A 25,632-nucleotide genomic window follows, 5' to 3' on the forward strand; every position below is an offset into this window, starting at 1 on the left:
CACCCATGTGACACCTTGGGGAGTTACCAGAACTGAACACGAGTGGTTAGGTAGTAGAACAGAACTGAGAAGGAAAGAGAAGCAGGGGGAAAGGGTCACCTTCATGGTGGGAGGCAGCACGGAGTTGGTTTTTCACTGAAGCTGCAGAGGGCAGCAACAGAGCTGAGTGATCTCCGGTGTTGACACCCCTACCCAGCACCAGTAAATCTGAAATCTCTATAGCTGGGTTAGGTGGTAGAGCCTCAGGACAGGTCCAGGCTGGAGGGGCTGGATACAGAACTGCCCGAGTGCACTCCTGGGCTCTGGGACTAGGCTGCCCTCTGACATCAGACCATGAGTGGGGTGTGGCGGAGGCAGATGTAGTGTATTAAGGGTACATTTGCTTATTGGACATGCACACCAGTGGGTGGAGAACTGAGGTGAAAGACAACAGCCAAAGCTACCACGGGAATAGGGGGTGTTTTACTTATTATTCATATAGACATATTGTTCATTTATTGCTGCTGTGTTTTCCCAAGTTGATGCTGTGTTCCCTTGTCCCCTGATAAAGCTTCCCCTTTTTTCATACACATGCAAGTTGGGAATTATTGCCTGTGAAAGCTGCCCAGGGAATGTGTTGAGTTTTCCCAGGTGTCTGGCTAGAGGCTCAAGTTGGGATGTTTCTTAATTTTAAGAGGAACACCTAGACATTTGAATCCATCCCTGTTGCTGCTGACAACACCTGGCAGAAGTGTTACTCAAGGATTAGCTTTGGCTTCCATGTATATTACTCTTCTACTGGGATGTAATTTACTCCAGTTTTTTAACTGCTATGATACAAAATGAACCATGCCTAGCTAGTTAATTATGTGTTCCTCTCCTCCTGCCTATGCATAGGGACAACTCCTTGAAGTCGCTGTTGTGATGCTAACTTACAGCAGTTGATGATCTGGCCTTTTCAGCCCATAGGTAATATTTCCAAGGTACTGTAAAGTATAGCAAGGCAGTTGGAGAAAGCAGGGAAATCTTTGGGAGCTTTTATGAATTCTGACAGGAGCAGTAGCTAACAGTGCAAGCAACAAACGGATTTTGATGGAAATCTACAGACACAGGCAATATTGGAGGACTGTTAAAACATGGATAGATAGAAGAGAGGTTTGGTAATAAAGGAAGAAAGTGGTATGGAACAGATTAAAGCTTTCTCTAAAATAGCTGACTGACCTTTCTGCCCACCAGTCAATCACTGCCTCCTCAGATTTTATTTAGTATTTGCTTTCAAGCAATTCAGGAAGAACTACTAAAATTTGCATAGTGACAGCTTGCTTAACTAAACTCCAAAAAAATTCCTATGATCTCCATCTCTTGCACTTGTTAAATATCTTTGAACCTGAAAGAATCATAAATATCAAAATAGAATTGAATAAATGTACAGTCCTTAAGATGAAAAGTGACAGACATTGCTTTTATTCTTAACAAGAAATGACTGGTGCTAAGTTTGCTAATGCTGAGCACTTAAAAGAAACAAAAAAACAGTTACAGAATCTCTAATGAGTACCTTCAGGGAAAAAGAATTGATGGTTCAAGTAAATATACTGTCAATACCTACAAAATTCCAAATGCTGAATGTTCCATATACCTATCAGTTGGGAAATTCAAATGCTAAACACCTTAAAAAAGGTTACATATCACCAGGAGGCAGAACTCTTAATGAAACCACACATTCAGTATGTACTAATGTCAAAAAATCACTGCCTGTATTTTGCCTCTCTGTGTTCTTGCAATTTCCATTCACTTTTACTTACTTTGGCTTGCTTTATACACACACACACACACACACACACCTTGTGATGTAGTGGCAAACTTATATGGCATTATATTGTATTATTAGAAGCAGAATACAAACATATAATTAAAGATGCTAGCCTGAGGTCTGACCCATACCCCACTGGAATAACCGGAAAGACTCCAATTGACTTCCATCAGGCTTCTAGTGAATGCACATGGGGGGGACAGAATTAAGGTTGTGCAGGCAACATTAACATTGGCAGACCCTGAGTTTTGACCCTGCCCTGCCCCTCAGCCAAGCCAGAGGCTGAAGCCAGAGCTGGGCCAGGGAGCCTGGGCCCCTCCACCTGCCCCGGGTGGTGTGGGGGCCCTAGAGCAGCCCCCAGCGCAGTCCCCCGATCTCCCCGCCCAGGGCAGGTGGACGATCCGCGGCTCCCCACAGCTGCCCTTGTCACTCTTACACCGAACCAGCTCTGGCTTCTCACCTAGCATGGGGGCAGGGCCTCGGGGGCCAAAGAGCCACAGCCAGACCATGGTAAGCATTGTGTGGGCAGCTGTGGGGAGCTGTGGACCCTCCACCTGCCCTGGGAGGGGGGAGTCTGAGGGGTGGGGACATGGGCTGGGGGCTGCTCTCAGTCCCCCCAACCCGGGCAGGTGGAGGGTTCGCGGCGCCTCCCTACAGCTGCCCACACAACGCTTACCATGGTCTGGCTGTGGCTCTTAGGCCCCCAAGGCCCTGCTTCCATGCACCTGGCTGGGGGACAGGACTTCAGGGGAAGAGGAGGGGCAGGGGCCGGGCCTGTGGTGAAAAGTGGACAGGCCAGGACCCCTTGCCCCCTCCCCCCGTTCTGGTACTCCTTGGCTAAGGGTATGTCTACTCTACAATGTAAACCCAGGTTTGTGATACAGTGTTTCCAAGCCTGTGCTTGAGTGTCCACACTGCATTGTAAATCTGGGCTTACAGTTGCTGGACCCAGGTCTCACAGCCATGCTAACTAATCCATAGTGCACCACACAGACCTTCTGACTCAGGTTTGTGACTTGAGCTGCATCCACACTGCAAAATGACAGAGCTTGGAGCCAAGTCACAGTGGCAGTCAGGCCTTGGCCTCTCCCCCTTTAGGGTGCTGAGTGCTGGCTGACTTGAGTCAGACTGATCTGGGTGTGGACAGAAAAGGGGCTTGAGCTCAGACCTCAATCAGAGTCCAGGATTAGTGTGCAATGTAGACATACCCTAGAACTCCTCATATAGCTCTAAAACATTTGGGCCACATACTCAGGGTACTTAAATACACCCTATTAGGTTCATATAAAAATTCAAGCTTCTTTGTTTAAAGATCACTCAATAAATAAATATTGCCTGGAACAGAAATAAGATGATGCCATTCCGAAGGTGTGTAAGGTTGGATACCTGTAAGGTTGGATACCAGCAAGTAGGTCTGATACCAGCATGAGGCAGTTTAGGGTTTAAAAAAGAACATCAATACAGTTGCAGGAATCCATGTCCTTTATTGTATTATATAGCTCTTTGGAGATTGTAAAATATAGATATAAATATTATGTGCTACATTGTGCATGATCCCTTCACCTTTGGAGTGTCCATGTCCACTTGTGGACTAAAACTCCCTCCTGTGCAACCAGTGAGATCCCAGCTTCCCATTCACAGGTGCACAAAGCCAGAAGGCCCGCTGTAAACTCTCCCACACATTGCTCACCTGCAATATCTAGCCATATATATAATAAATAAAAACAATTTGAACACATCAGTTAAACAAATTGAACACATCTGTTAAACTTAAGGATAAACTCAAGCATCTTCCTAGCATACACTTAATTATGTGTACTCAAAAGATTATGTAATTTGTTCATGAATCTATTATGACTAGTCAATTAATTTTAGATATAAGTTATCCCTTGTACATTAGATACTATGAAGTTATCTGCTCCTTTCCCTAGTGGTTGTTTTGGGGAGTCCTGCAGTCTCTGCATATATTTGATTAAGCAAATTATGTGACAATGAAGGGATCATTATAATAATTAAGGTCACTGTGATAAAAATAACTTGAGTTGTATAACAGCGCTCCTTACAGTACAAAGATTTATAGTGAGAATTATTAACTCTAGCAGCTATTTTATCTCAAAACCAGGTGCATGAAATAGGGTGACCTTTTATCTATTACCTGTTGAGTTTACAGTGTCTATGAGTTCCAGATTGATGATTTTCAGACCACAACCAATTTCATTACGTATTCTATTTATACCACATTCATTTTTTCTGTTGGATTGTTTGCATAGGAGGTTGGACTGACACATTTATGGCATGTGAATATTGGGGATTTTTGTAACATTCTCAACCAATCAATCAACTCCATGGAGATCCAGAGTGCTAGGAGGACAGGGAGCAGAAGCATTTTCTGGCAGGAAACACAGGAGTTTAATGTTTGTAAATATTTCATTCTTTGTAGTAGTAAGTTCACTTACACATGGATGAGATGAAATCCATGTGACCCAGAGGTCCCTCAGTGCAAACTGGCAGAAGGCAAACCATAAGAACTCATGTCAGACCTGACATACTCATTGCCCCAACAAACTGTTGTCATAATCTTTATCTAAAAGGTCTCCTGGGAGATATCGTACACAAACTGGAAACACATTGGTCATTAATATTATTAGTGTATATGTGGGAGGTGTATAAAGCATTGCAGTTGAGTGCTGGAAATATGTTCTTAAAAGGTGTTTTGCAAATACTGCATAAGCTTATGCAGAGGAATGTTGTTTCATCTCTGTTTCTGATGTAAACTGAACCAAGTAACACCTCAGAGAACAATGAAAAGTACATCTACATAGAAGGTAAACAAAGCTATCAAGCTAAATGAGCTGGGGGAAGACCCCTTAACGATCACAAGGGGAGATGGAACCTTTACTTCCTGGCTCCTGAAACAGAGACAATAGACTTTGGGAAATATAAACAAAGGCAGAAAGCCTCATTGGCATTATCACCTGGCTAGAGCTCTTATAAACTTAGAAAGATGGATCCTTGAGCCAGGGGGGTTGAAGTCTCTGGCAACTGACTACAAGTGAAAAACTTGCTTAGACAAAGATCAGAACTTGCTCAAGTTAAGTTTTAGTCACTAGAAAGCGTGTTTTGTTATGTTTTACTTGTAACCATATCTATTCTTACTTATTACTTAAATCTCTGCTCTTTATTAATAAACATACTCTTGCTTTATTACAAAACCACCTCTGTGCTGTGGATTAAACTGAAGTGTGGCTCTGCAGCTAACCTAATAAGCTGGTAAGTGGTCTGTGTCTTTGGAGGCAGCAAACAATAATTTGTGTGAGTATTTAGTGAGAAAGACTAGGTGTTGCAGGAAGATGTCTCTAGGGGAACTCAGGACTTGGGGATCACTGATTGTTACCTGCAAGGCAAGGCTTGGACTGGCAGAGTCCTGAGAAGTTTGGTGGCAAGGCTGACCAGCTGGTGTGACAGGGAGCTGACACTCAGTTTAGCAGCAGCAAAACTCACTCTTGCTAAGGCAGAACAGAAGCACAGTGGCTCACAGTAGTGGGGAACCTGAGCAAGACGTCACCGACTGAAGCTAAATGTCTCAGGAACAGTTTAATAAGCTTGGGACAGCATGAGCCTAATAGGATGATTTTAGCTCATTAAGATTACAGCTGTGGGAGTTTTGGAAAAATCTGCCTGCGGAACAAGCTGTCAGGGTTTTCAAAAACCTGGATAACCCTGGTAGCTGACTTTCAATGGGTCTTCCAGTTCACATATTTATCAGAGTCTGGATTATTACATGCCATCACTGAAATGAAGTAGCAAGAATTCCAAAAGCGCACAGCCAATGGCACATCCAATGACTACTGAGCTCTTTGGAAAATCTGGCTGATTATGGGCACATGCAGAGTCGTGTATGGAGGGCAAGAATTTGGCATAATATTTAACTCATATAAATACACTGATGCCCTCACATTTCAGAACACTAGAATGCAATCTAGAAAGGCTGTTGGGAATTTGAGACAAATACGATTATGACATCAATAGAAAGTGCAACAATAGTGTGTGTGTGTGTGTGTTTAGTGGTAGTGCTGAGCTGCAATAGCCACAGAACAACCCATTAAAAGTCTATTACAATGTATTATGCAGTCTATCCCACCAACTGGCCTAACTGTATGTTGTTTCGGAGAGATCTTTGAATTTCTGAAGGGTCAGAGTGTTTGGGGAACCAGATTGATTGACTATTGTAAATTTTACCTCCATACTTAGGACCTGAGCCTGCTCCCATTGGAACAGGGTAGAGCCTTTACAGGCAAGCGTATTGATTGGCATCAGTGAGAGGAGTCTTAGAATCATAGAGTTTAAGGACAGTGGGGATCACCAGATGATCTCTTCCATGTTACAGGCCATTGACACCACCCAGCACCTGCACACTAAATCCAACAACCAAAATTAGACCAAACTATTATAGCCCAAAGAAGACTAAACCATTATGTGCCACAGGCAGAGAATAGGTGGGACAAAGGTGCACCAGTGCCTGCAGCCCCTAAGATATAATCCCAACAAATGACCTGCACCCCACGCTGCAGTGGAAGGGAACCCCCCCCCCCCCCAAGGCACTGGCTAGGCAAACATTCCTTCCCCAAAGGAACATTGGCAGTCAGACCCTGAACATTTGAGCAAGAATCAGCTATTATGCACATGAGAGTGATAATGCTTGGGGTCACCTCAGAGCTCTGTCCCACCCAGTGCAATGTCCCATCTCTAGCAAGGGACAGCTCTGATGCCTCAGAGGAAAGAGACCAGAACCAGAATACATTGCAGATGGGGGGAGGGAATCCCTCTCTGACTCTTTCAGGTGACCAGCTGAAGTCCCAAGGGATGGGGCTTTTAAGAACATAAGACAAACTGGAAGAGACCCCCAGTTTGCTGAGCCCCACCATCACAAAGAAACCCATCCATCGTACAATCTCACAAATACATTTGTCCAGCTCCCTCTCTTAAAACTATACACATTGTTTGCTCCCACAACTCCTATTGGGGGCTGTTCCATAATCTCATTAGGTACAATATTTTACTAGGTACAAACCTTTAATATTTACATACACCAATATTTTTTTAACAAATGGGTGTCTAAACATAGACTCCTAAGCCCTTATTTTAGTGTGTGACTTAGTGGCTTGGATTTGCAGAAGTTCTGTGCACCTGGCAGCTCCCACTGACTTTGTACTGTGTGATTATATAATTCCAACAATATTTCTGCTGTTCTCCTGTAACAGAACATGCCTATTTTTTTTTTAACCATCCACACTGGTGGTTATGATTTTGTATACCGATGAGCGTTTTCCCCAAAGGAACATTGCCAGGCCCTAAATATTTCTCTCTTTAAAGAAAAGTAAAGTCTGCACAATTTGCACTCCATAACAACACAACTGCACACATGCTTTGTTGAGCTATTAGTGTTACACACTGATGCTTGTCAACAATGGCAGCTCAATGCTGGCTGGTTATTTAAAAAGAAACTAAATTAATTTATAGCTGTCAGTCATGTAGGCTCAATTTGCTTAGATTCTGAAATTTATTGACAAGCTATAATAAGTGGCATTTAAATTGTCTGTTCTCATTGAAGCAAACACGTAAGCATGAGAGCTAAAATATGACATTTAATTCTAATCCCTGTTGGAAATATGAAAAAAGCATTTATTACCCTTTGTAAATTTTCAATTTTAAAGGGGCATTCGCAAACGGATAGCCACAAAATATAATATTTGAAGTAACCTTCTTCTGAAATGTTTACAATTTTACAAATTCCCTGAATGCTTCCCCGCCCCTCCCCCCAGCATATAGATAGAAAAAGAATACCTAGTTCAGTCTCTAGATGCCCCACCTGATCATTAAAAACACAGTGTGGTTCAATGGACACAACACTGCTCTGAGATTCAGCAGGTATCCTGGGTTCGGTCCATTCCCCTCTCTGCTACTGATCTGCTGTGTGACCTTGAGCAAGTCAGTTCACCTCTTTGGGTCTCTCTTTCCTCTCCCACTCTTTGTTTGTCTGGTTCCTTTAGATTGCAAGGTCTTTGGGGCAGTGACTGTCTTGCCATGAATTTGTACAGCACTTAGCAAAAGGGGGCCCTGATGTTGATTAGATCTTCTAGATAAACTGTAATGTAAACAATAGTGAGCATAAAATAGCAGTACCAAACAAGCAACCTTTTTACATAGAAACTACAATCTAGCCACAAAAACCAAATGCTCCTTCCTCCACTCTGGTGTGAAATGATCACAGCGAGACACCAAATGAACTGGTTACCTCTTACTCTATCAGCTTCAGTTTCTGGCTTGATTGAAGGTGTGGCACCATAAAGAGTACATAACAACAATCAAGTATCAGGAGGTAGCCGTGTTAGTCTGTATCCACAAAAACAACAAATGCCCAAATAAATCTGTTAGTCTTTAAGGTGCCACCGGACTCCTTGTTGTTTTCATAACAACAATGTAATTCTGCACTGACAAAGGCATCTGAGAGGAAGGGGCATATATGTATTTTCTATTTTTCAAATAAGTGCCTCAGTATTTTTTTAATATTGCCAGTAGCCCAGCACTCCAGGCTAACTCTACAATAAACAAACCAGTGTGGAAATAAACAGTGATGGGCCAAGTCTGAGATTTAGCATTCAGGTTTGGTTCAGTCACAGATTCAAGTTCAGATGCTCTTCCAAACCCTAGCTCTTGGGTCCACAAAAGACAGTGAGAAATCTCACAGGAACAGGATGTCTTACAGAGTTTGGGACATTTGTGGACAGAACCCAGCAATGTGCATGTGAATGTGTGGGGACTGAACTTGAATTAAAATGAGCTAGAAAAAAAATATCTAACCAAACTTTTTTCGTATTTAAAGAATTCTCCAGGAAGTCTCATGTGGGGCCTTATAGTTTTAAATGGAGCTCTTGAGCAATCAGCATCTCCCCATTGTGGGTTGGAAATTTACCTGATTAAAAACAAGAAATTTATCTCTAGATTATTCCATGAACATATAATTATAAATGCTGGGATATATATTTATTTACTATATTATTATCCAGAAAGACAAAATATGTCTTGTCCGGTATAGGAATGCATAAGTGTGGGGGGTGGGGGATGGGGACAAGGACAGAGGGAGAGTCGCTTACACACACAGGTCCTAATCCAGCAAAGCACACAGGTAATCCCATAATCAAGGCCCTAAAACACCTAAGCAGAAGGTGAAGGGATGAACCAAGGCCAGAAACTGTTACACCCCCCCCCAACATTTCGAACACCCACACACTAAAATCAGAATTAGAAAAAAATCTTAAGGCTTGCCCTCTACAGCCATCCCTTTGGATAGCTTTCTGCAATGGCTGACTGTTTCAATTTCACTGATTGCAGCTGCCATCAATATCAAAATCAGTTCCCCATCTAGATTGCTCTTATATGATTAGAGTAAAGAGTCTCACCTGTTCAAATAAAGGGTTAAATTCTCCTTAAGGTACATGATACTGCTTTTCTCCTGAGTTGCCTGATTGATCTGGTGCTCACATACTTTGAATGCGGGGAAAGGACTGGAGAAGTGATTGCAAAAATCAGAATTAAACCTGCTGCATCTCCCTTGCACCTGCTGCATTGTCAGAGCTTAAAGAACAAAAATGACTCCTTGTTGCCTTAAAAAAAACAACAGTAACATTTTCTTTTTTAAAATAGTGGATACGTTTTAGAAAAGCAACAGCATCTGATGCTCTAAGTCCTTCACTAGTCCCCTAATGATGACCTACTGGAACATGAAAGTATTCTTGGCTTCCTTTCAGGCCTTTAACTACTCCAGCTGGTCACTAACTACTCAGTAAAAGGACCTCTGCAGGGGCCATTTGTACACAATATGGATCCTGCAGTTTCCCAAGCCCTGCAGCACCATGAAGCTTCTTGTGATGGCTGTACCCTGCCTTTCATGCAGTGTCATTGTTTTTATTATATTTTATTTTCACTAGTTTCTCTGACTTCTGTTTTTAATATTCAGTTAACTCTGTAGAAAGTAATTATATTCTGCTCATTCTACACCAGCTGGTATTTACTTCATCCTCCATCAGGCATCAACAGAGCATGGGGCTGCAAGACAGAAATATTACTCTGGCAAGCATAAATATTTCATTTTTCACACCACAAATGCGTTGATGATTTATTAATTAGCCTGAAGGCCTGCTGCTTCTGCATAGCTGAGTAGCAAAATCATTCAGCTACGATGACTGAGAAAGTCTAGGGCTCAGATCCCATTGGAAAGGTTTTGGCCAGCAGCAAGTCTGAAGGCTAGAAAACATTTCCAATGGGCCAAGACCAAAATTACCAAGATAAATCTTGGCCGTTACTACCTTTGGACGAGCTTTGGAGAAATGCCTTTCAGAATTTCAAACAGCAGCAGGAGCTTTGATACAAGGCTTTTGCAGGTACTGTAATAAGCACTGATCTAACTGCTGTCAAACATGTTCTCAGTAGAAAAAATACTCTACAACAGCTGGAGCAGTCACACCAGCCGACAAGCAGGAAAGCTGAGTCACAGCGTATCATTTCTAGGCGGTTACTGCTTCAGTTCCAGGCTAGCAGTCATGTGCTGGGTTTCTCTGAAGAAGTAAATCTGCAACATGTCTTTCACAAGATACGAAAGCAGCTTTGTAATCAAAACTCATAGGAATGCTCCTGTTCCTTTATATTGCTACACATACACACAAACTCTACCTCTTGAGAAAGGGTTAGCTGCATTCTTGAGTTAAAAATATTGCTATCTTCCCATCCTTTCCAACGGGGGGTTGTGAAGAAGGAATATTCAGTGTGGTGTTACTAGACACCTCCTTTTATTTATTCATTCAGGGGAAATTCCCCTTTCTTTTATTTACATCACAAACTCTTTTGAAGGAAAAAATAATTACTAAAAAGGTTCTTGACCCAAACTCTCTCTAGGGTAAAAGAAAATAGGAACCCACTGTTGGGCTCAATGGTTATTTGTAAGGTTATTTCTGCTCTCTAGCTGATCATTACACACTCATAAAGGGACGTGAAAGGAAATGTTCTGTTTCAGTTACCCTTGCATCATTCACATGCTGCAGGCAGAATACCATGCACAGACCGGTCAGTCATACACAGTAGCACTTTAACTTCTGGGTTCAGTCCTTTGCCCAGTCTGGAATGACATCTGGCTGGAGTGTTCTGGCCTTCTCCCAACGGTCCTCCTTCATGCTGGGATGAGATTACTCATTGTGATTTAGCCTGTCATTCTGGTTATGCCAACGACCTCATGGACTTTAGTTAATTTCAAAGCTATCAACTTTGTAATCAATTAGACAGAAAACAAAAAGAAAAATAGGAAAGAAAAAATAGTAGGGGGTTAAATGATACTTTAGGGAAAAGAAGGTTCTTTAATTTTACAGGGAAGAGGCTGCTTAAGATTCAGCCATCAATTTCCTGCTGTCTTTGTTAATCTGTTTGCAACCTGAATGTACTGGTGTAATCCCCAGATTGTTGTCCTTTAAATGTGATCTCTCACTATGAGAACTTTCCAGATTCAAAAGGATCCTGCAAACACATACCCTGGGTTTCTCTAAAATGTGGTCAATTATCACTATCCTACCTACACAGTGCCCAACCAACACTGTTCAAATAAACAATATTTTGGTTTAGTGAACTGAAAAAGTAACAACACAATTGTTTCTGGTTGCATTAAAATTTTCATTCAATCTGAAACTAAACACTTTGTTTCATTTTTGAGGGTTTGTGTTTTGTTTTCTTTTGGGTTTCTTTGCATTTTAAAAAGAACTAAAAGAATTGAAACAAAGTTCTAAACAAAGCAGGTTTTTTTATAAATGAAAAGTTGAAATGAAACATTTTGACTTTTTAGTGTTTGTTTTTGATCAAAACAATTTAGCAAATTCAATATAAGTTTGCAAAATCATTTGGTCATCCTGAATTTGCATTTTTCTGCCCAAAACAACTTTCATCTGAAAATGTTTGCGTAGTTCTATTTCTGGTCCATTGTAATAAAAACTTGTGACCTCATTATATCCATAGAGGCAGAGCACAACCAGAATTTTCCTAAGGAGGGGACCAAGTACCTGACTAGTAGCAAAGGTCACTACATTCCTAATTTCCTCATCATTGTGATCCTGCTTTACGCAGGCATTGCATTCCAAAATGCATGCATGGATGTGCATGGAGTTCCTCCAATTCACTTTGCCTTACCGCACATGTATGTCACCATTGAGCTCTATGTCTCATTCCAGATCAAGCCTGGAAGCTTAAGAGGAGGAGGAGGCAGCATGAGAAGGTGATCCTCGGAACCAGAGCCCCAGAAGGAGCTACACCCTCTCTAGGCCATGCTGGTCATTAACATCTTAAATTGTTGCTTCTTTCCTATCTCCAAGGATCAGCCTTGGATACTGGATGGAACCTCTTCCCCACTCCCACCGAAGCGACCAAGACTGTAGTGTCTATGGCTGGGGGAAGGGGCCAGGGAGGGAGTCTGGTCCCTTGCGCCCCTTCCAACCCCCACTTTGTTGTGTACTTGTTTAGAGCATCTTCATAATAGCCTAAACAAACTTAGTTCATGCAAGTGCTTGGATTCCATTTTGTTCTTGTTTTTTATTGTCATTACATGACATACTGTATTTTGTAGTTAAAAATGGTCTTTTGTCACTTTTAACCCTTTAACTTTGGCTCAGCAAAGCTTTTTCAAATCCGATAAGACTCAAAAGAACCCCTAAAATTATGTTTCAGCACAAACAGGGATTAGGAGCCAGATCTGTAGTTAGTTGCCCTTCAATGTTGCTATCAACAGCTTTCAATTTAATCCACTAATTAATATCACAGGAATGTTGTGCAGATCTGTTTTTTCCCTTTTATAATACAATAGGAGGTAGCAGCATGAACAGCCAAGTTAATATACCTGCAACATGCAAAGTTGCCAGTTAGCTTCTTAAACAACAGCACCAGCCAATTAACCTTTACATGCAGAGACAAAAGGTTCAGTTCTTGAGGCAGCAATTTTTTTAATGATTCACACAATTCTTTGAATGTTAATAGGCGATACAATGCTGATGCACAATAAATGCAATTATTTCAAGAGAATATTTTGCTCAGTATCTTTTTTCATCGCAAAAATACAAATATTCTTGACAGGTTGCAGAAAATTAGCACAAAAACTTTCTGAGATTTCACAAGTTTAAAGATGGCCTCATTTTGCCAGTCCTGTAGCATAGGGAAAACTGCATAGGGCTTAAGTGCCCTTTGTGAAGTGCCCTTTGTGAAGTCACCCACCGAAATCAATAGAAAAGCACATTCCAGATAAATAACACTGCAATTCCTGCAGGCACTTTCCATCTGAATAACACAACAATTCACCATATTGAAATTTCTAGACAAACATTCCCCATTATTCACAGATTCGCCTAAAATGTATTCTTTTTTAATAATTTCTCATGTACTAGAATTTTTTTCTGTGGCTTGTGAGATTTACCATGAAGTCTGTCTGTTCTGAACAGGTTAATGTGCTGCCACTGTGTTTATATGAGAAACACGATAAAATCTTTCAAAACGAATAAAACAACAGACACATGGCTGAGTTCTGTATCAGCCATGTCATGGATAAACAGGTCTGATCTATGCCCCAGACTGTGTCCCATAGATCAGAGTGACCCTTTTAGTGTGCCAAGCCCCAAGACACACACAGTTCCATAGGGGTAGCTCCATAGCCTCCAAGATTATGAAAATTGGCCTTCAGACTCTAGCGATCCGTGGCTCCCTGCAGTGAATCCAGCTGAGCCATACTTCTGTTGGATGCTTGTACTGGACCCTTCAGGGTGAAATTCTCTTAGTGACACGCAGTCTTTTCAAAATGAGGTAACAGTTTATTAGTCACCTGGCATACAGAATCTGAAAGTCTTTAGGTTTGCAAAGAGAGGCAAAGGTTAAGCCATCCTGGCTAAGCCAGTGCAATGTAATGGACTCCATTTCTGCCTCTGTCTTCCTCCTTTGTCCATAGACCCAGATGAGAGATGCTGACTCCCTCCTAAGGGAAGCCCTTTTGGCCTTATTCCCACCCTCTGACACTTTCCCCCCTTTGTTCTCCAGCCTAGTTCCACCTGTTTGGGTTTCCTGCTGTGAAGGTGTCAATTGATCAGTCCTTGGGATGGTCTCATTGTTTTTTCAGATCCTCTGTTGATAGGCGTCAGTTTCAACCAGTTCTTTAATAACCCATTCATTCCACCCTGACAGGAGTAACACACACATCTCCTGTCTCCTGTGTTAGTCCAGCAGTAGTCTTAACCCTTTTATACCCACTGGGTAACAATGCAAAGTAGAGAGGGAAAACAAAGTACAGAGCCTAGAATATAGGAATCCAGGGAAAATGTACAGATCATAAGCTATAATCTCACAATTTTCTTCTTGCACAGTGTGGGACAGTGCTGTTGTGGCCTTGTGCTAAGAAAAGAATTGAAATACACCCTGTAATGCAATCTCTGGCAAGGTGAACTTTCATCCTCTTAAATTAATATCACAGCACTGACAAATTCCAAATGCAAGATATTTTTTCTAACACACAAGGGGTTGAACATATAGGACTTTTTCACGTGTCACACAATCCCCTAAAAAGCAGTCCTTAAAGCCGGAAATCTGTTTATGTTATTAATCTTTTCAAATGATGTTGGTGCTTAAGAAATTGAGGAACAGAAATCACCGGTATAAGATTTCCCTAAGCGACAAACCCTCATGGTCCTCACAAAAAACTGGACTGGATGTTAGGCAGAGGTCTGGGAGTGGAAGGCTTTGGAACTTCTCTGGATTGGCTCCATCAGGGCCGGCTCCAGGGTTTTTGCCGCCCCAAGCAGCAAAAAAAAAAAAAAAAAAAAGAGCCGCAATCGCAATTGCGATCTGCGGCGGCAATTCGGCGGAAGGTCCTTAGCTCCAAGTAGGAGTGAGGGACCATCCGCCGAATTGCCACCGAATAGCTGGACCTGCCGCCCCTCTCCAGAGTGGCCGCCCCAAGCACCTGCTTGGCAAGCTGGTGCCTGGAGCCGGCCCTGGGCTCCATGGAGGCTACCAGTATATCAACTGGTTGACTGAAGTGGCCTTCAAACCATGACACAGCAAGTTCAAGAATCCAGCCCCATTCTCACCTAATACCTGTGTGCAGGGACCTGTTATTGTGGAACAGGGATCAATGCCATGCAGGGTGCACATTCCCTGTGTGCCCACTACAATACCACACCAGTTTTATTGCCAGGGCAGGGACTGACATTGGCCACTGACTGACATTGGACATTGAGTGCAAACAGCTGCTGTGAATGCACTCTGTACAGCTGTGCTAATGCTACTCAACCTTTCTAGTTGGCCACAGTGCTCTTCCATTCTGATCAGTAACATCACCTGTTCACTGTCCCAGCCTTACTAATTATACCAAACTGCAGAATAGTTTTATGATATGGATAAAGAGGGATGAGGAAGAGAATCAATAATTTGAATTCCACATGAGGCCTAAATCAGTATCTGAATGCAGGTCTCCATATGTTAAAGAATAGGAGTCCACTGTAATCCACTGCACCACTAAGCCCATAAGATCATCTGTAATGGTGTTATCCTATTAGTTATAAGATGGATAACTTTTATAGATTTATAAGTGTTGGATAGAGTTAAATTTAGTTGCACAGCACTTGTTGAGTTTAGCATGCAGACACAGTTAACATAATCTCTCTACCTCCTTACCCTGTCTCCCCACTCCCCAACATAAACCAACAATATTTTGGCAACTCTCCCCTTTAACGATCTTTTATCAATATCTTCAAAATTGGAAAAATACATTTTCATGGAAAGCACCCGCATTTCTAAATAATCCTACTCTATTTCCTTTGCACCATCTGGAAGATACAATATCTGAATCCCTAAGCTGAAGAGATTCACAGGGATAACATTGCTGTTGCGTTATGAAAGTTGATAAGTTCACAAATATTCCTCTGGGAAAGATCAGAATGAGCCAATCTTACTGACTGCACGAGCTGGTAATGGAGGTTTTTGGAGGAGTAAACTGTAATACCATATGTTGATGAAGGGCAGATTGTTGTATGAAGTACTTTTATTTTATCATTCATTCCTTTGCCTCCTTGTTCTTGAGGCCTTGTTAATGCCAGCTTTTTTATTATTATTATTATTATTTTAATCCAATGGTCTCAAGTCTCAGCCCCTGGGGTCTAGCTGCTATGTATTTCTGAGAAAGCAGCCAGAGAACTTCCCTACAGGGGCAAATTAGGATCATTTAGTGAATAATTTAGTGTCTTAAAAGCTGGTGTAAGTAGTTGGATGCCATCTACTGTCCCTTCTTTGTAGGGAGACGTACTGGGGGTAAATGGGGACATGGCTGGGGCTGGGATTGGGTAGGGGGGATGTGTGAAAGAGGCAGGTGTGGGATCCTTTGCTAGTGCAACAATCCCTATTAATCAAACATAATGTAGAACAGCCCTTATGCTCATTGAAGACTAGTATATCTACACAAATGCATTCTACTTCTGAAGAGCCTTTCCTCGAGAATCTAAGGAGATTACTGTGTTCTAGCCTAATAAACAAAAAGTTAAAACCACAGGCTATTATTGGTGAGCAGGGGCCCTCTATGAAAAGAGAGGGAAAAAGTAGGGATGATATATGGGAAGAGAGGAATATACTAAAGGTTTTAGATTTTGGATGCCTAGATGCCTGCTTGCATTATAGGGTTGGTAAGTCTGTCCATGATTAGTGCCAACTATGAATATGCAGGGAGGTCAATACTTGCATTTACTTTCAGATTTTTGTGTCAAAATAAACTTCTTATTTGTGGCTTTCACTTCTCCTTCTGGAAACATATATCATAATTGTGCCAACGGATCACACATTCACAGTGCTTACTAAGTTATTCACTGTTCCTTATAGATCTTTTTTGTTTGTTCATTATTCATGTCATGTTTACTCTTCTATTATTTATTTATATTTTATTGAAGCAACTCTCAGTAAAAAAAAACACTTTATATGTCTACATCCAAATATAAATATGAAGATTCGTGCTCATGAATTTACCATGTACTGTCCAGACGTACCTAGTGTACCCTGTACTGAATCAAAGGAAAAGAAAGGAAGTTAAATGTCACAGGATTATGTGTACTGGGGTATAGAAGTTGGAGGGAAAGGAGAATCCACTTCATCCCCCAGTCTTGTCTTGCTGTTGGAGACTCCAAACATCCTGGGGTATCTTCTACTGCCTTACAAGGCCAGAAGCCACCAGTCTCACCTTCTAATTATTTAATCTCTCCACATTTCCACTTGTACGATGACACTGATCTTTCCTTGCCAGGGATGCTCACCCAGCATTCCTGTGTGACTTAATGCAACATTGAGTAAAATCCCTGTAGTAGATAGTTATGGGGAAGGAATTATTGTATAACCAGGCAGCTACTCACTGAGTTTCAGTTCATTAAACTACTATGTGAACTCTTTTTTAAAATTAAGTTAGCAGAGGATAGGGCAGTCCACTAGGGAGGTCATCAGTTCCTGAATAGGAGATCGAAGAAATGAGTGAGTATGGTGAGAGGTTTCACAGGCAGCTTTCCCCCACCCCACCTTTAGCAATTCAGTGGGTATGAATCTGAACCTATCAAGTCTTCCAGGCCTACTAAGCTAACAAGTTAACCCACTAAGACTCAAATATTTATTTTGTCCTGCTGTCTGGTAGAGAAAACCGCCTTTCTGCTCTAGCTAAAAATTGACTCTGGAACATATGCAAGAATCCCAGTCTCTTGGCATTTCTTCTGATTCATAGTCCCCTTTGAGCTCAAATTATTTTCATACTGTCTACTGAATATAAATTGGATACATTAGTTATAGCCAAAAATGAGTCAAATTCAGGCTGATTATATCTGTATGTGATGCATGGCACTTGTAGCAACTACTTTGCTAATCATCCCAATGCTACTTCTAGAGCTGGTTTAAATTTTACACTCAAAACTTTGCCTACCTTTTTACAACCAAAAATGGCCTTTAAAAAAATGTTCACAAAAACATTTTCTTTGAATTTTGTAATTTTTCATTGAAATAGAACATTTAGAAATTTCAATTTTTTTTCTCTCTGAATGCAGTACAATAGCTCTTTCTCTCTTTCACTTTTACATTTTGCCTTTTGCCCCTCTGACATTTCGAAACTTCCTCAACTTTGGAAAAGTCATAATGGCAAAAGAAAAACAAAATCTGCAATGAGTCATAAGCCAGAGTAGTTTTTGAAAGTAACAGAGTTTCATTTTCTTTTTTGCCCCATGTAACATTTTTCAAACAAATTGCCACTATGCAACAAATTCAGAAGTTACAAAGTTGCAAAAAGGATGAATGTAAAAGTGAACAAAATATAATTTTATTGCACTGAGTAACAAAAAGGCATAAAAATAAACATTCACATTTTTGAAAATTCAATTTGTTTGAAATATGAAAAATTGAAAAAAAATTAAAAAGCAAAAAAATTGAAAAATAAAAACAAAGAAAAGTTTCATTTTGAACCCTGCAAAATGGAAACTACTTACATAATTCAAAGTTTTGAGATGAAATCTTTGATCAGCTGTAGCTGGTTCCACAGATTATCTCCAGCTTGCAAAACAAATACCCAACCACACGCCCTCCTTTGGGTATAGTGATTATGGATGTTCTAAGTATTAAATTTATATGATGAACTACTTTACAGTATTCAAATGTTACCAGTTACATAGATGGTTGCTTTTTTGTGAAAACGTGAGTGATTCTGCTTTATAGGCACAGTCATGGGCAGCGGGTAGCATAGGCAGGGGACTTCTCTGATTCCCCAAACAGCTTGGTATGGCCCCGCCCACGCTCCACCCCCAGGCTCCCTCCTGCCTGCTTCTTGTTCCCTTCCAGCTCTTCTGTGGCCAAGAGGCTGGGCAGGAAGGCTTGGGACAATGCACACAAGGCCCGTGGCTGGGGGTGTTGGGGCTGAGGCCATGCTGCACCTCCCGTCCATCCACCCAGCGCTGGGACTGCGCCACCCACCTAGTGCTCTGGGACCAGGGCGCTCCGGGGCGGGGGGCATTCCAGCCGCGCCGCCTGCCCACCCAGTGCTGGGGCTGGAGGCACTTCAGCTGCACCGCCCACCGCTGGGGGGGGGGTGGGGGCCAGCGGCTGTGGGGATGTGTGTGCACTCTGGGCTTCGGTGGGTCAGGGGGGCGGAAGAGAAGGAGTGGGGCCTCAGGAGGCGAGGGACCTGGGGGCTAGCTTCCCCCAATGGTCCGTTCATCTGTCGCCCATGGGCACAGTCCATGAACAGATAAGTTTAACATACCTCCACTAAATTTGGTCAGTCTTCCCCTCTCTCGTGTGTTGCTTTCTGACCCCACCCCATCTATCTCCTGTCCTCTGTCTCTCCCTCAGCTTTTCACTGGATCCCCAAATCAACTGTACTGCACGGCACCAGCCCAGCAAGATGAAATGATCCATCCAGCTCTGCCCAGCTTGAGAAAGAGCAGTGAAGGAGAGGAACCTGACCAGACCAACCAGATGATGTCCCTGATGGGGGAGGTGAGCCCAGATCTAAAGCAACAACTTTCATGGCCTATTTGCCAGCCCAAAGCTTCTGTCCATGACTGACCAACCACCCTATATAATGAGAATGTCAACAAAAGCTATATTTCCCGCATCTTTACTATCCACTTTCATCCCTCCTTTCTGTGTCTATCTGTTTTGTTTAAGGCAGGAAAGTGACTTTCATTCTCATCTCAGAATTGAACAACAGAACTAACTCCTGTCTTTGCCACTAAGGGTATGTCTACACTACGGGATTAATCCGAATTTAGATAATTCGGATTTGAGAAACAGGTTGTATAAAGTCGAAATGAATGCGGCCACACTAGCACATTAATTCGGTGGTGTGCGTCCAAGTACTGGGGCTAGCGTCGATTTCTGCACCGTTGCACTGTGGGTAGCAATTCCATAGCTATCCCATAGTTCCCGCAGTCTCCCGCGCCCATTGGGATTGTGGGTTAAGATCCCAGTGCCTGATGGGACAAAAAACATCGTCGCAGGTGGTTCTGGGTACAGCCTCACTTCCTCCCTCCCTCCCTCCCTCCCTGCATGAAAGCAACGGACGGCAGACAACCATTTTCGCGCCTTTTTTCCTGGGTGGGTGAACACTGCAGACTCCATACCACGGCAAGCATGGAGCCCGCTGAGGTCAAGACAGCACTCATGAATATTGTAAACACCTCGCGCGTTCTCGTGGAGTTTATGCTGAGCCAGGACCAGAAAAACGAGGAGAGGAGGCAGCGGCGGCGGCAGCGCAGCGACAAGCATGATGAGGACATGGACACGGACACGGATACAGAATTCAGTGAAACCACAGGCCCCGGTGCTTTGGAGATCATGTTGTTAATGGGGCAGATTCTAAACATGGAACGCCGATTCTGGGCAAGGGAAACAAGCACAGACTGGTGGGACCGCATAGTGTTGCAGGTCTGGGACGATTCCCAGTGGCTGCGGAACTTTCGCATGCGTAAGGGCACTTTCATGGAACTTTGTGACTTGCTGTCCCCTGCCTTGAAACGCCAGAATACCAAGATGAGAGCAGCCCTCACAGTTGAGAAGCGCGTGGCGATAGCCCTGTGGAAGCTTGCAACGCCAGACAGCTACCGGTCAGTCGGGAATCAATTTGGAGTGGGAAAATCTACTGTGGGGGCTGCTGTGATGCAAGTAGCCAAAGCAATCACTCAGGTGCTGCTACGAAAGTTTGTGACTCTGGGAAATGTGCAGGCCATAGTGGATGGCTTTGCTGCAATGGGATTCCCTAACTGTGGTGGGGCGATAGACGGAACCCATATCCCTATCTTGGCACCGGAGCACCAAGCCACCGAGTACATAAACCGCAAGGGGTACTTTTCAATGGTGCTGCAAGCACTTGTGGATCACAAGGGACGTTTCACCAACATCAATGCGGGCTGGGCGGGAAGGGTTCATGACGCTCGCGTCTTCAGGAACACAACTCTGTTTAAAGGGCTGCAGCAAGGGACTTACTTTCCGGACCAGAAAATAACCGTTGGGGATGTTGAAATGCCCATAGTTATTCTTGGGGACCCAGCCTACCCCTTAATGCCATGGCTCATGAAGCCATACACAGGCAGCCTGGACAGGAGTCAGGAGCTGTTTAACTACAGGCTAAGCAAGTGCAGAATGGTGGTAGAATGTGCATTTGGCCGTTTAAAAGGCCGCTGGAGATCATTATTGACTCGCTCTGACCTCAGCCAAAGAAATCTCCCCATTGTTATTTCTGCTTGCTGTGTGCTCCACAATCTCTGTGAAAGTAAGGGGGAGACCTTTATGGCAGGGTGGGAGGCTGAGGCAAATCGCCTGGCTGCTGATTACGCGCAGCCAGACACCAGGGCGATTAGAAGAGCACACCATGAAGCGGTGTGCATCAGAGAAGCTTTAAAAACCAGTTTCATGGCTGGCCAGGCTACAGTGTGAAATATCTGTTTGTTTCTCCTTCATGAAAACCCGCCCCCTTTATTGACTGATTTTCTGTAAGGAACCCACCCTCCCCCTTCCCCCAGCTTTCTTTCAAACCAAATAAAGTCACTATCATTTAAAAATCATTTATTCTTTATTAATAGATTAGAAAAAGAGGGAGGGAACCCGGGTGGTATTTGGGAGGAGGATTACTGGGAAGGAAAAAGCCACAAAGAAAAGGTTAAAAAAATGACAGCCTTTTGCTTGGGCTGTCTACTGGGGTGGAATGGGAAGGTGTACGGAGCCTCCCCCCCCGCGTTCTTACACGTCTGGGTGAGGAGGATACGGAACATGGGGAGGGGGGAGGGTGGAACAGGGGCTGAAGCGGCAGTCTGTTTTCCAGCAGCCGTTCCTGAACCTCCACCAGACGCTGGAGCAGCCCCAGCGTTGCTTCCTTCATCCTCTGGTCTTCCTGACGCCACCTCTCATCTCGAGCGTCTCTCCTCTCCTCACGTTGGTCTCTCCTCTCCTCACGTTGGTCCCTCATGTCCTCACGTTGGTCCCTCCTCTCCTCACGTTCACTGACTTCTTTCCTATACTTTGAAACTGTTTCCTTCCACTCATTCAGATGAGCTCTGTCACTCCTGCTGGATTGCATAATTTCAGAAAACATCTCTTCTCGCGTCTTCTTCTTACGACGCCTTATCTGTGATAACCTTCGGGATGGAGGAGGGAGGCTTGAGGAATTTGCAGCTGCTGTAGGGAGGGGAAAAAAGAGAGAATTGTTTTAAAAGCTACATTTTGCAGAACAATGCTTATACTCTTTCACGGTGACCAACACTGTTCACATTACATAGCACATGTGATTTCTGTGCAAGGTCGCATTTTGCCTCTTAATGCTGAGTGCCTGTGGCTTTGCTGCTAGAGATCACAGGTCTGGGCAACAGAATTCTGCTTGCATGCGGCCATGGTAAGCCATTCTCTTACAGCTTCTGCGCCCTACTTTCCCACATACCAAGCATAGCTTGTAGAGTGCTGCAGAAGCCTGGCCAATCTCAGCCAGTTGGGGGGGGGGGGGGGGGAGTGTGGTGGGGCTTGTCTGGGCAAGTAGAGTGCTGCGGTTTTTCTGTTAACATTCAGCAGCACCAGAAAACAAACTAACCACGGTACCCCTCCCCCCCACCGCGTGGCTGGTATCAGGGAAGATCCCTACAGGCACCAAACTAATCCCCCCCCCACCGCCGCCCCCCCCCCTCGCCATGAATTCTCTGGGATGATCACAGTACCCCTCCCCCCACCGCGTGGCTGGTAACAGGGAAGATCCCTGCTAGCCAAACGCGAAAAACTCAGGGCCAATTTCCCATCTGCGCTTGGCTAACTGCAGGGAAGGATTTATTTTCCGCCACAGGCAAACAGCCCAGTAGGAACGGCCACCTCTGTCCCCTTAATTAAGTTCCCGTATTTCAACCAGGTTACCAGGAGTGATATCACTCTCCTGAGGATTACACAAGAAGATAAAGAACGGATGTTGCTTGAATGCCAGCAAACACCGGGACCATACGCTGCCAGGCTTTGTCAGGCAATGATACCAGATTACTTGCTGCAAGCATGGCGTGGTCAAGTGTCCTACCATGGAGGAGGGAATAAAGATGCACTGCCCAGAAACCTTCTGGCAAGGCTTTCGGAGTACCTCCAGGAGAGCTTCATTGAGATGTCCCTGGAGGATTTCCGCTCCATCCCCAGACACGTTAACAGACTTTTCCAATAGCTACAGACTTTTCCAGTAGCTGAACTGACCGCGAATGCAAAGTCAGGCAAAGTAATCATTAAAAACCGTTTGCTTTTAAAACAAGTTTTATATTTTAAAAGGTAAACTCACCTGAGGTGCCTTCCATGGGGTCAGAGTCTTGGGTACTGGCTTGGGAGGCTTGGGAGGCTTGGGAGGGTACTTCAGTCAGGGTGATAAAAAGATCCTGGCTGTTGGGGAGAATGGAGTGCTGTGTGCTCTCTGCAAGCTCATCCTCCTCCTCCTCCTCCTCCTCTACCCCATCGGCAGAATCCTCAGGCGTCGAGACTATCCCCGACCCAGAATCCACGAACACAGGTGGGTTAGTGGTGGCAGCCCCCCCTAGAATTGCATGCAGCTCGGCGTAGTAGCGGCATGTCCGCGGCTCTGACCCGGAGCGACCGTTTGCCTCCTTTGTTTTCTGATAGGCTTGTCTGAGTTCCTTGACTTTCACGCGGCACTGATCTGAGTCCCTATTGTGGCCTCTCTCCATCATGCCCTTGGAGATTTTTTCAAAAATTTTTGCATTTCGTCTTTTAGAACGAAGTTCTGCAAGCACTGAATCCTCTCCCCATACAGCGATCAGATCCAGTACCTCCCTCACGGTCCATGCTGGTGCTCTTTTTCGATTATCAGCCTGCATGGTTACCTGTGCTGATGAGGTATCTGTGGTCACCTGTGCTCTCCACGCTGTGCAAACAGGAAATGAAATTCAAATGTTCGCGGGGCTTTTCCTGTCTACCTGGCCAGTGCATCTGAGTTCAGATTGCTGTCCAGAGCGGTCACAATGATGCACTGTGGGATAGCTCCCGGAGGCCAATACCATCGAATTGCGGCCACACTAACCCTAATTCGAATTGTAAAAATCGATTTTGGCACTACTCCGCTCGTTGGGGTGGAGTACAGAAATCGATTTAAAGGGCCCTTTACATCGAATTAACTAGCGTCGTTGTGTGGACGGTTACAGGGTTAATTCGAATTAAAGCTGATAAATCCGAATTAAAGTCGTAGTGTAGACCAGGCCTAAGAAGGACCATTTGGCTGATTAAGAGCCTTTAACCAATAATCAATGTCTCCAGAAAGGACTTCGATAGATTTTATCTGTTTGTTTTGCATAAACAATCAATTTCAGTTCAATGTTCTTTACCTCATTTTGATTCTTTTCCTTTTGTCTCTTTCAATCAATAAACTTCTAACCTTTGGACTGAGTTTTACAGCATGTTTGCCATGCTATTAAGCAGGCTGAAGTTTCTGTGTATCAAGCACTGGACTGTAACACTGTTTGATGGTGGGCAGTGACAAGGTCACATTAATGCCTTTAGACCATATATTACATTTAAATTAACACAACAGGTGTCTCCCAGAGTCTCACTTGGGCAAGAAGCCTCCACACCCCACAACACAGGGTGGTACCTCCCTGCAAGAAGACCCAGTTCAGCTTGCAATGCACATTAGTTCATGCTCTAAATGTGTATCAAAAAGAAGGGCTTTCTCCTCTATCACTCAGACCAGCGTCACGGGGGAAGAAGTTAAACATTCTCTCTCTCTCTCTCATAATATATATATATATAAACTTACAAAACATGGAAGCTGTCAATTATTAGTCAGCCAATATTAGGGAGCAAAATGTGAAGAAGTCCTTTGTTTATAAACACTTAGGTGAATGTCGTCCTCATAAAAAGGCAATGGCAATCTGGAACAGGACAGAAAATTACTGACCTACATCAGCCCCACTATACTCTTTAGAGCAGTGGCTCTCAACCTTTCCAGACTACTGTACCCCTTTCAGGAGTCTGATTTGTCTTGCGTACCCCAAGTAATACCTCACTTAAAAACTACTTGCTTACAAAATCAGACATAAAAATAAAAAAAGTGTCTCAGCATCCTGTTACTGAAAAAAAATGCTTACTTTCTCACTTTTATGATATAGATAGAAAATAAATCAATTGGAATATAAATATTGTACTTACATTTCAGTGTAAGTTACATTTATAGAGCTGTATAAACAAGTCATTGTCTGTATGAAATTTTAGTTTGTACTGACTTCGCTAGTGCTTTTTATGTAGCCTGTTGTGAAAGTAGACAAACAGCTAAATGAGTTGATGTATCCCCTGGAAGACCTCTATGTACCCCTGGTTGAGAACCACTACTCTAGAACTCCTGTCCTGGACTATGCCCATACATAGATGTCTTAGTGCTACTCAATCCTCACATGCAAACACCACTGTGGCTGCAATACTGGGCCCTAAATAGCTCTTCAATGCATCTCAGTCCTGACTTCTAAATAACATGTACACCTCCAGCTCTCAATTCCCCTAGAACAGAAAATTACTAGAGTTAATAGGTGTGTGTGTGTGAACGGGGCGGGGAGTGGTCCCAGATTTCTAAATTTCAACATTTGCAAACAAAATTCAGGAAAAATGTCACTCTTGAAAGTCCACTGTTTTCCACTTTCTTTATAGATAGACAAAAACATTTAACCTGATGAATTAGAATTCCAAAGAGCAAAGAAAATCACTTTTTTGTTATAGCAGAAGGGTTACAATACTGTTTTTTT

The 25,632-nt window shown here is 43.3% G+C and overlaps 2 protein-coding genes across 2 annotated transcripts; one reads left to right on the forward strand and one right to left on the reverse strand.

The window, feature by feature from the left end:
• Positions 1–19,609: 19,609 nt before the first annotated feature.
• On the forward strand, positions 19,610–23,141 carry LOC135972736 (uncharacterized). Its single transcript, XM_065551846.1, has 2 exons — positions 19,610–22,259; positions 22,761–23,141. Exon 1 carries the CDS (start codon positions 19,922–19,924, stop codon positions 21,305–21,307), a length of 1,386 nt encoding a protein of 461 aa, XP_065407918.1. The 5' UTR covers positions 19,610–19,921; the 3' UTR covers positions 21,308–22,259; positions 22,761–23,141.
• On the reverse strand, positions 21,425–24,102 carry LOC135972737 (myb/SANT-like DNA-binding domain-containing protein 2). Its single transcript, XM_065551847.1, has 2 exons — positions 23,169–24,102; positions 21,425–22,045 (listed from the first exon to the last, which is right to left on the reverse strand). The coding sequence occupies exons 1-2, from the start codon at positions 23,716–23,718 to the stop codon at positions 21,531–21,533; spliced, it is 1,065 nt and encodes a 354-aa protein (XP_065407919.1). The 5' UTR covers positions 23,719–24,102; the 3' UTR covers positions 21,425–21,530.
• Between the last annotated feature and the right edge of the window lie 1,530 nt (positions 24,103–25,632).

Source organism: Chrysemys picta, chromosome 7 (assembly GCF_011386835.1).
Source record: "Chrysemys picta bellii isolate R12L10 chromosome 7, ASM1138683v2, whole genome shotgun sequence".
Taxonomy (NCBI): domain Eukaryota; kingdom Metazoa; phylum Chordata; order Testudines; family Emydidae; genus Chrysemys; species Chrysemys picta.

What these genes read in the sequence shown, in the direction of transcription:
- LOC135972736 (XM_065551846.1), top strand. Translation starts at nt 19,922, where the DNA reads ATGAAAGCAACGGACGGCAGACAACCATTTTCGCGCCTTTTTTCCTGG.
- LOC135972737 (XM_065551847.1), bottom strand. Translation starts at nt 23,718, where the DNA reads ATGCAGGCTGATAATCGAAAAAGAGCACCAGCATGGACCGTGAGGGAG. An exon ending in CCCCATGGAAGGCACCTCAG is followed by an intron (nt 22,046 to 23,168) that starts GTGAGTTTACCT and finishes CCCTCCCTACAG; the next exon opens with CAGCTGCAAATTCCTCAAGC.